The 11,697-nt window shown below is 39.8% G+C and overlaps 1 protein-coding gene across 11 annotated transcripts in view; it reads left to right on the top strand.

Moving 5' to 3' along the window:
- Positions 1–11,697, top strand: part of FGF13 (fibroblast growth factor 13) — a 488,610-nt gene that overhangs the window by 420,871 nt on the left and 56,042 nt on the right. For 10 of the 11 annotated variants that reach the window (XM_070606356.1, XM_070606364.1, XM_070606354.1 and 7 more), the window contains 2 exons: positions 2,560–2,670; positions 8,527–8,630. In XM_070606356.1, the coding sequence (XP_070462457.1) occupies positions 2,560–2,670; positions 8,527–8,630 (215 nt within the window). Of the gene's footprint in view, positions 1–3; positions 649–2,559; positions 2,671–8,526; positions 8,631–11,697 lie in introns of those variants that run through there. The other variant, XM_070606360.1, reaches the window with a different exon arrangement.

Genomic DNA, 11,697 nt, shown 5'->3' with positions numbered 1-11,697 from the left:
CGCGCTCGCGGCCTGCCTCCGCCCGCGCTCTCTCCCTCCGCCCGCCTCCCTCCTCGGCCCCCTCCGCGCGGCACAGGGCGGGGGGTGCCGCGAAACTCCGACCCGAGCCGCTTGGACTCGCACAGTGTCCTCGGGGCGCAGGGGCCGAGCGCACGCAGTCGCGCAGCTCTGCCTCCGCCTGCCAGTCTCGCCCGCAATCCGGCCCGCGGCTGTGGCGTCGGCTCGGACCCTGGCAGCCAGCAGCCCGCGCGGGAGCCGGACCACCGCCGGAGGAGCTCAGACGGCATGCTGAGCCCCCTCCTCGGCTGAAGCCCGAGTGCGGAGAAGCCCGGGCGAGCGCAGGCTAAGGAGACGAAGGCGGCGAAGGCGCGAGACCAAGCGGGCGAGCCCGGAGGAGCGGGAGGAGGAGGCGAAGCCAGAGAGGGGCAGCAAAAGAAGTGGTGGTGGTGGGCGTCGTGGCCATGGCGGCGGCTATCGCCAGCTCGCTCATCCGTCAGAAGAGACAAGCCCGCGAGCGCGAGAAATCCAACGCCTGCAAGTGTGTCAGCAGCCCCAGCAAAGGCAAGACCAGCTGCGACAAAAACAAGTTAAACGTCTTTTCCCGGGTCAAACTCTTTGGCTCCAAGAAGAGGCGCAGAAGGAGACCAGGTCGGAAGGGGCTCTTGGCTGTCTTTTTTGTTTTTTGTTTTTTTTTCATACTTTACGAGCGCGGAGGGGCTGGAGGGCGTGTATATGTAAGCGTAGGTGAGTTTGTCGGTGGCCCATCTTGCGCGAATGTGGCCACCTAGCTGGTGTGCGTGCGTGGGCAGAGATCGCTTTCTCGCCTCCTTCGTAACAGTAACAGGCTTGCTGCATTGCAACTGCTGTGGGACAGGCGCAGAGCCTGGGGCCGTACCCTGCCCAGGAGGCGCGCCCTCAGCTTCAGACATGCCACATGTGTGCATGCCCCTAGGCCCCTGGCAGGCGTGACCCAGACATGGCTGTCGTGTGTGTGTGGCGTGGAAATTGCAGGCGTGGCGCTGGGCAGACACCATGCCCCCCCCCCCCCCGGAGAACCTGGGGAATCCCTTCCTTGCCTTTATGTCTGCAAGTCTGACCCTTCCCTTCCAGCTTCCACCCCTAGGGACGTGGACTTGCGCTATCCAGGCATTCTGTTTCTTTGATCACTTTTAAGCTTATTGGGACAGGCTTGACTTGTGGTGCAGCTTTGAAATATTTGTTGGAGAGGGGGGAGTGGATTCCTAGAACCTTATGGCAAAGAGCTTCGTGATGTGGTCCGACTAGTAAAACTGTGGTTACTTGCTACTAAAATGCAAGATTGAAGAGAGAACTTAAACTCATAGCCAGGGTCCTTTTGAACCTATTTGGTGGTAAGAGTAGCGAGATATTCCAGTGCAAGAGGAAATTCGCACAGCTCTAGGTGTCAGGTTGCGTCAAGGTAGACCTTCATGCGAACATGCGGCTTATTTGGCCATTCTTGACCAAGTGAATCCTTCACGCTGTTTTCTTACTTTTAACTGGATAAGTATTATAGAATTTCAGACTTATTCATCATCTGTTATTTCTCTGTTTATGTGTTCTACGCACCCTGGAATGAAAATGCAAACATACATTTTCTGTTTGCTCAAAGTTTTTAAGGCATTAGCTGTAAATTAGACCTGTTTTAAAAAGGCTTAAGCATTTGCAAAGTGTGAGTATGTGGTCCAAATAATCACATAAATATTATTTCAATGCAGGTGTCTGTGTTAAATAAAAGCGAATTTTGGATAACACAGCTGTTACTGGTAAATTAGGTACTTTATTAATCTATGGTGATTCATAATTGAAAAACATTTTAATTAAGACCATATTTTGGATAATTATATTTCTGATATTAAATTAGAAAATACGTATGAACTAATTTTCTTTCATCTTCACCAACAAAACCCTGCTCTTTTTGCACCCATTTCCCTATTGATAATTAATATGATAGGGTGTGGTAATGGTTGTTTTATTCTCTCCTCCCCCCTTCTCTCTATCACTGCTCAATTTTCTAAATATGTGTCTTTTGATGGGATTCCAGGTTACTTATGCCCTTTCAACCTTCTTAGAATGGAGGGGACTATTTATTTCAAATTTCAGTGATTCTTAGGGAAATCTTTACTAGTGTGTTTTTGGTCCCTGGTTGGCAAACCACTCTAAATTATCTTTGCATTTCTCCTTTTCCTTCCACATGAAAAGTGGCACATTGTTAGAAGGCAGAATATGCCATTTGCCAACCCATTCCGAATGCTCAATGAGATAGACTGCCACTCTGTAAGCCAAAGGACACGCTCTCAGAAACTGTAGCTGATGTCAGAGCTTTAGGACTTTACCAGTGTTACCAGGTAGAAATCAAATGTTTTTTCAGTTTGGAGATTTATTCTACAACTTGGAGTTTCTTTCAGAGGATTCTTTAAAAGTATAGTTTGACTTTTTTCCACTAAAATTTGTAAAGAAAATTAGAATTTTGATTTTTGAGTCTTTTCAACTACTTATGCACAACTTATCAATTGATCGAAACCGTTGTTCTCTTTGCAGAGCCTCAGCTTAAGGGTATAGTTACCAAACTATACAGTCGACAAGGCTACCACTTGCAGCTGCAGGCAGATGGAACCATTGATGGCACAAAAGACGAGGACAGCACTTACAGTAAGTGACTGCAAAATAAATAGTATATCCCAGCGTGTTGTTGACATTGTGTTTTCTTTCTCTATATTTTAAAATAAACCACTCTTGCTGAATCCTGCAGTGAATGCAAAATAGAGTTGTACTATATCATCCTGTTTATGCACGTTAACCTAAATGAAGTGGAACATGGAAATAGCTAAAATAGTGAACTATAGCAAATACTGTTGACACCATCTGAAGAACAATCCAAATGTCATCTCCATGGTAATCTGGATAGATTTATGGCTGTCCTTTGGATTTTATTACTTTTTTCCCACAGAAAATTTACTCACCCACACACTGATCCTGAAATAGCACGTTATCTCTACTCTTAAGAACCCGTCTCATCCCAAGAGAGAGGAGTGGTTTCAGGTCATGAGAAATCATCATTACAAGCTTTCACTTCTGCTCCCCCCTCCACACATACTGATAACTCTGAGACTAATTGGGATTTTAACATTGAGATACCTCGACAGGTGGGTAAAGCGATTTCTTTTAGTGCTTTATTTTTAGCCATGGTTTAAGTAAAGACCAAATTGGAGACCATAATGGTGAACCTAAAATGGAAATATGTCAAAATAAAGTCAGTTTTATTTCTAGTTATTGAAGTAAGGTGATTCCAAGATGTTCCACAACCTTTTATTACACATGCTTTATGTATTTGGAGTAATAAAAACATAAACTCACAAAGAGTGAAACCCTCTCTTCAGTGATAATAATTGGTGTTTTCTTGCAAGTTACGGATTTCTGCAGACCTATGAAATGTTCCAGGAGGCTAAAACACCTAGTTCTCACAATTCATTCTCTATTTTCGCTAATTTATATTGCATTTTCTCTCAGATTTTGATGATTTTCCAGAAATATTACCATTGTCAGCTAAGACAGCAGTGAAGGAAAGCCGGTGTGGATACTAACAAGTCCTCTGCAGCATTTATAGAGATGCTTGGCTATAGACAGCGAAGTTGGAGACAAGGGTCCCAATGTTAAGTGCTAAAGAGTTTCACACCTTTTAAGAATGCTTCCTGGACTGATGGCCAGGCTATGACTTCAAGAGGAAGTCACCTTTAATTACCCTTGAAGAAAACTCTGTTGGCACCTAGGATGAAAAACATTCATACTAAATGGTTCTTCACTGTTTTGTAACATGCTATGTTACTGTTGTGATATTAAGTTTCTACAATGAGTGTCCTAGATGTTCTTTTATGCGTGTTCTTCTATTTGAAAACAGTCAAATGTAAGTAGAGGGTTTTGCTGTAATTATGTAACAGACATTAGTACATGATGATCAATAATAAAACATTCCCATAAGTTGTATGTACAAATCGGTGTTTGAGAAGGAATTAGGGGGTATAATCTGCTCTGTTTTCCAAAGTACCTCAGCAGAATGGATCCTTTGGGTATTGGAAGGAGGGTCATGATTAGCTGCTAATGATCCGCACCCAGTCAACTTTTCTCCCATCTATTTTTAACATCTTCTCCAGATCGAAATCAGAGAAAAAATTGAGTCCAGCGTTCACATGTGTTTCCTGAAAAGGAAAAATTTTTTAAAAATTAGACAATTCATTTGCTGTGCTTTATAAACAGCGATATGCAAAATGCATCAAGATCACACTGTATGTAGTCATTTTAGGATCTACACATAGATACACATACATATAAAGATACAGCCACACACATGTACACACACCTATACGTATGCAAATCAAGGCTCCATTTCTGACTATGGAGCTTTAAAATCATGTCAGCTTTTACTCTTCATTTCCTACATATGTGTAGCTTCTGCCTTTGGTTTTCTTATAATTCTGACTGATATGCATGGCATTTCTATGTACTAATGATATTGTAAGACCTTTAAAGAGCATAGCCAGAATCTGTGTTTAGGCAGAATGAAGTGATGAGAGGTAAGTCAACCAACTGTAAGTATTACCATAGCACGAAGCATAAAAATGAAAAGTATCTGAAAAGAAATAGCAGGTCTGTGGGTCGTGACTCAACTCCTAATGTCAGGTGTGTCCAGAGGCGAGGGAGCAAGCTTATCTTCCCAGTCGAGGATATGGTAGGGCATAAGTCATCAGGAAATAAGAATGTTTAGTGATGAACATGATCATTAAAATGGAAGTCTAGCCATCCAAATGTATTCTTTTTCTGTTTTCTACAGACAAGCAATTTCCTTGGCATTAATTAATTAATTATTTGAAATGAGTGGAACACGAATACAAGTTTTTTTTCATCTATCATGCTTTCATTTATGTAGTATTTCCTTAATATGTACTCTTGTTGTTCATATTTTTTATTTTTATTAATTTTTAGTGCTTTTCATTGTATTTTTCTCATTTAGTTCAATTTGATTGATTTTACGATATTTTAATTCTGACATGGTAAGCAAGATCATGATAAAACAAATCAGTCCACATTTACCGAGATACATCTATTTCTAAAAACATATGTTTGATAGTGTGCATTTAAGCTGACCTTAGGTAGATTTATTACAATGGTAAATGTCAGTCCCATAAAATCTCACTGTGAGCAAGTCAGCCATTGTAAATTAAGTATTTCCCCCTGAAAACGAAAAGATGGTAGACATTTCATAACAGCAGTTTTATTGTATCTGCTTTGGGTGCAGTGAGGGCTGTTTTAAAAGAATAGACAACTTTCCCTTCAAACCCACAGTAGTGTTACCAGTGCAACGTCTCAAGTCTTTCCACTCTCCATTAAGATATGCTTTTATTAATTACTCCCTTTGAGAAATTGACCTTAGCCAAACTGATGAAGAAGGTTGGACTCAGGGTCATATTCAGCAAAAGTTGAGTATCAACTATGTGCACATCTCTGAGAAAATGGTCCCTTCAAAGTAGAAGGAGTTTGTTTTTATGTAGACACAACAGAGAACAAACAAGAAACAAAGGCCCTTTTATTTATTAAAAAGCTTCTTTGGGGACTGACCCCATGGCTGAGTGGTTAAGTTTGCACGCTCCGCTGCAGGCGGCCCAGTGTTTCGTCAGTTCGAATCCTGGGCACGGACATGGCACTGCTCATCAAACCACGCTGAGGCGGCATCCCACATGCCACAACTGGAAGGACCCACAACTAAGAATATGCATCTGTGTACCAGGGGGCATTGGGGAGAAAAAGGAAAAAAATAATAAAATCTTTAAAAAAAAAAAAAAAAGCTTCTTCAAGACTTTGACAGAAATGGAAGAAGAGATTTTAGGCATTTAATGAATTTGTTTTAGATACACAAATGAAATAAATTGTTTTCTTTTCACGTTTAGAATATTTTCATTCTAATGAAAATAATATCTTAAGTCCATGAAGACGTACTCCAGATTTAGAGAAACAAAGTCATATGGGAAAATATTGATTCTGTCCAAGCTCACCCCTGATATAATTTCTTTGCATTTGTATCTGGAAAGACTGTGACTTTAGACAGACTTAAACCAACCCAACTTATGACGTATCTTGAATGTCTAAAGAAAAGCAAAGATTGGATACTATGACCAACCATTCTCCACTTTTGCACATCTCTTCATGCTTTTGTTTTGGAGTGGTGTCTTTTGTTTTTGAGTCGGGCTTCATAGAAATTTACGGTACGTAGTGAAAAATTCATGTTCTACTAAATAGTTAATACCATTACTCAGGAATAGATAATCCAAGGCATGGATTACTGATGTTCTTTGCTTCTCTTCCTCCTACTGCTATCTGATGTTTGGAATTTGAGCATTTTATTGCTCATTAAAATCCACATCAGAGAGTGGTTGGGGCACATGGTGAAAATCAAATTTCACTCTTTTTCTTTTGCTTGTTTCAAGCTGCATTAAGAGAACTAAGGAGCTTCAGAATATTTTAAAAAATGAAGTTCCAGAAACAATTCTGAATTTCATTTATCATTCTTGGTCGTCTGTTACTATGACTAAACTAAGATTCAGATGTGTTGGTGTTCTATTTGTCTAGTGGTATGTAGTGGTATAGTTTTAAACCAAACCCATATGAAGGTTTTTGTTTGGTTTCATTTGGTTTTATAGAGCTCAGAATTTTAAAACTATGAGGTTTTCTATAATAGGATTGTGATCTATTACATCCCAAAATATAACATTATCATGTTTTCACCACACAGATTGCTGTCAATCCACAAATGTGTGTTGAGCACCTGCTGTGAGCAAGGTATCATCAACACTGAGATATATCATATACATGACATGCTAAGAGATATCAGACATCTTTCCTGTGCATTGCATTATCAAATATAGCGTGAGATTCTGGCTTGCAATCTGTGCAATTACTTTCCTTTACCTCACGTAACAGAAGGGCACAGCTTTTAATATGATGAGTATTGAATGAAGTGCCATCAGTGGCATGTGGTAGGAACACTTGTATTTTGAACTGTACAATATGTCCTAGCTCCTCTTTGATAACACCCTGATTTTAAGGGAAAGATACATTGTAGGCTCACCAAGAAATATTTAGTTCTTCATTAATATTTCTCATCCATATTACCACATCTACTACAGCAGAATGTATATGCGCCAAAATAAGAGATCTCAGAAAAACTATTCTTACCCATGAGGTGACTCCTTTACATTCTTGTTCACAGAAATGATAGCAGACTGATTTATCATCCTCAATAGACTTACAAACCGAGGCAGAAATCATCAACATTGGTCTATGACTCTTGAGAGAAAGGTACACAGGCTATTTTCAAAAGATGTGTGTGGCAAGCACTACGTTTTAAAAATGTACCGTTTTATTTTTATCCATGGTGTAGGAGGGAGTAGACAGCTGGTAGGGGGAGGACGCCCACTGGTTTTCTCCAGTGAGTGGTGTGTGATTGTGAGGAGAGCCTGGGTGTAAGTTTCACGCAGTCAAACCTTCAAATGGAAAAATGAAGGCCCCTTTGGCACCACCCGGCTGCCCACTTACAACTGTCCTCTCCCCATTAAATAAATAAATAAATAAATAAGTAAATAAACCTCTTAAGTTCATCATTTTTATTCCTATAACCTTTGCTCCTGGAGATTGAAAGCTAAGACCCCTTTCAACCCTATCTCGGAAGATGTTGGCTCTTTAAGAAATACTACTCTGGGGGCCGGCCCCATGGCCAAGTGGTTAAGTTCGCCGCTGCCGCGGCCCAGGGTTCGGATCCTGGGTGCGGACATGGCACTGCTCGTCAGGTCACGTTGAGGCGGTGTCCCACGTGCCACAACTAGAAGGACCCACAACTAAGATATACAACTATGTACGGGGTGGGGAGGTTTGGGGAGATAAAGCAGAAAAAAAAGAAATACTACTCTGGGAACATGAGAGTACAAAATGACTATTTTTTAAGGCCTGGATTTATTTTGGGGTTGTTGCATTGGAAATAATGCAGATCATTTGAACGATGGAGTTGGACTAGTGTCTTTTCTAAGATTCTAGGAATCTCTCCCCAACTGGTAGATGGTAACTGCCTGTAACTTTCAGCAGTTATCCAGGGGAGCAATTTAAACCTTAGTTTGTTAAGGCTAAAGCTATTTAAAATATAGACCAATTCGTGGAGCTGGCTCTTCCAGAAACATCAAGATTTCCAACCTCCAACACTATACAAACCATGGAATTATCTTCCGTTTTCTCCAGGGTGTTTGAGAATATGTAGTTATAGCCCCAGTTATGTGACTGCAACCACAAATCAAGTATACGAAAAAGTAGAAGCGGCCCCATCTATCTGAGTGTGTATAAATCTATATCTGTCTGTTCTTACCAAACACACATTACTTTTGGAAGACCAGACAGTCCTGCTGGAAACATTGAAAAGCTATGGAATACAGAATTATAACATGGTTTTCCCATTCTTTTTGATTTCAGCTCTGTTTAACCTCATCCCTGTGGGTCTTCGAGTGGTGGCTATTCAAGGAGTTCAAACCAAGCTGTATTTGGCAATGAACAGTGAGGGATACCTGTACACCTCGGTAAGCCTTTCACTGTGGTCATGATTTGACTATTCTAGTTTTCATTTGATGCGAAATAAAATATGCTGCATACGTGTCATCAGTGAGGAATTCTTGTGATGTGAGGAAGAGTGTTCTTGATGGAAATATCTCATTTGAAAGGACAAATTAAATTGCAGTGACAATTTATCTATTACTAATTAATCATTTGAAGCTAACATTTTTGTTATAAAATCAAAGATCCACAAAACATTTTTGCGTTCAGCGGCATTTGGATTATTATTTTATATAGCATGTAATGATCTGTCTTGCTTTGCAGCTGTGGGAAGCACAGCTATTTCTGTAACTCAGTTTAACATATATTTACCCATGTTTACTCCCAAAGAAATTAATGAGACCTCTTTCTCTGATCAACTCTAGGACGTAAAGAGCGGTTCTAGAAGTGTTTCTGTTTCTTATCCTCAGTTCAATTAGGTCACAATTGCTGTCTGCCTCTACTTTAAATACTATTTTTTTCTTCAAGCACAGTTCAAATTTCCCTTACATACAAATTCCTGCTTGCTTTTTTTCTTACAAGAGGTAACTAAGTAAAAAATGGAACTTTTTTCGAGAAATTTATAAACAGTGTGGACAATAATTGACAATTCAATTAGGAACATGGGGCCAAATGAAGCTTTTAAAAAAATCTTGACATTTAAATATAGGCAGAAATGGTATGGTACCAGAGTTAGGATTTCATTCTTGTCAGTAGATCGAGTTAGAGATTACAGGAGACCACTTTTTATATGAATATTTTTTAATCTTTGTTTTGAATTTCATGTATTTTAGGAAAAGGATAGGATGTTAAAAATGGAGAATATTGCTTGCCACACTTCCTACTCAATAGCCTTAAAGGAGGCTATTGCCATGACTATAGAAATCCATTCCTCAAACTGCAAAAGTGGTTCCCTGGAGCCACTCTTGTTCTCACCTCTTCCCTCAATTCGCTTCAGAGCCAGGTGTGTAGAAAGATTCTTGGCAGCCATGGTAGAAACCATGTCATAACCCTGTTTTTCGGAAGTCAGGATAGGATAGAGAGGTTGGACAGGAGTAAGACCACACAGGGCTCATCATTTGGTAAACTGGATAGTCCATTTCATTTTTATGATAAAAGATTAATTATCAGCATAATCATCAAACGCTGGTCACTATTAGCATTCCTATCAGGCCATTTCAGCTGTCTTGTGATTTAATAAATGCAAGGGTTTTTTTCTTTTTAAAATTGAAAGATTTGGGTTTATTGCAAACTTTGTGAATTCTGTCACTTTGTTAATACATTGCTATTATTATAAATGATAGGAAAGGGGATTTGTTTTTCAGATTTGTGCATTAAGGTAAGATATTTTAATAATGGAGGATTTTAATTAACCTCATTTACATCAACAGACTACCTCAACAGGTCTAGATGCAAAGGTAGGTTTTTAATGAAATAAATGACTGCTTTCTGAAACTACTATGCAAGCATGGGAAGGAAATGGAATATAGTGAGCGTACTTTTGAGAATGTAAATACCAGATGGCATAGGAAATAATTGCTGGTAGGGCATCCAGTATTTCACTGAGTTATGGTCATCATCGTGGTGCCCTGATGAGACGGGTTGATTTAAAAAAAACCTTGCAACAGTAAAGTTAAAAAAAAATTGGGGAATAATAGGATGAATTACAGTGAGAAAAAGTCATGTAAGTATGATGTCAGGCACCCCCACTCAAGAAAATTAGGGCATTCAGTGTTATGCTTAGGGAACTGATGTCAAAAATTCTTAGCCTACCATTTAAGTTAACCATTATTCTAGCAAACAGGTAAATATCAATGCAAGCTCATTTCTAAGGGAGGCTTCTCAGGGGAATCAGCACTGTAGATTGATGGACTTCCTTTACATGAGGGGGGAAGCCAATAGACAGCAAAACATGGGACATTTTGTATACATTTCCTGTTAAGGAAAAGGAATCTTAAGTAAGTATTTTCTCTTAAGGAAAAGAAACCATGTTTTTGTTAAGGAGGAAAGATGTCTGGTTGATAATCCTAGAGTTCATATAGGGAAAAAATATCCAAATTAGTCTGCTCCAGGAAAGAATCTGAATGTTCTCCAGGATAAATTTTCCAGTTCTTCCAATTACTCCTTATTGATTCTGGTTTGGAGTCCCTTCACCATGTTGATCAGTATCCTCAGTGTGTGCCCCATTTTGTTATCATCTTATTGAAAGTGTGGTGCCAAGACTCTATTAGGATAGAGTTTGTCTTAATGACTTTAGCAGCTTGTGTTGCTGGAACCAAAAAGCTAAATGGAATATCATGCCTCTTCAAAAACAGAGAGTAATTAAAGAGAAAGGCTCACTCTTCCCTTACATAAAACCATGGCAATTCTGCTACTGAAATACTGTATGCAGTTTTAACTGCCACTTAGCAAAGAGAAAATTGGATTGGACAATGACCTAAGGAGGAAGTCAAAGTAAGAAGAGGAAGTAGGGGCTACTGATTTGGGTAAGTAAAAAACATCTTAGGAAGTTATTGAAAGTAATCTTGGTGAGAGATGACTAAGGTCTGCCGTTCGCAGTGGCACTGGCTAAGAGGAGATAGATTCACAAGATATTTTAGAAGTAGAATCATTTGGATTTGGAGGGAAAGCAGGACCACCACGTATGGTTGAACATATATCGTTGCCATTCACTGCACAGAAGGAAATAAAATATCTTCAGGCAGAGACTTTTTTTTAAAAAAATGCTCAATATTGGGTTATTAGGTACCCCAATGGAGAGGGAAAATTTTACCTTTGCAATTGGGTTGATGGTGAAGCTATTAACCGAGATGGAGAATATAGGAAAAAGAGCAGATTTGGGAAAGAAGGTACCTGAGTACAGCTTGCAATAGATAATTGGAAAATATGAACCTAGAGCTTGAGAAAGGGATGTGAGCTAGAGATCAAATGTGGGAGTTATCACATGTAGGTGGTGACTGATGCCATGAGAACAGTTGAGAGAATATGTAGCATAAGAAGACAAGAGGGTGTGTCAAATATTAGGGAATGCCAGGATGTAAGTGGCCAGCAGTA

Source organism: Equus przewalskii, chromosome X, assembly GCF_037783145.1.
Source record: "Equus przewalskii isolate Varuska chromosome X, EquPr2, whole genome shotgun sequence".
Taxonomy (NCBI): Eukaryota; Metazoa; Chordata; class Mammalia; order Perissodactyla; family Equidae; genus Equus; species Equus przewalskii.
This window is presented reverse-complemented; position numbering and strand designations above follow the sequence as displayed.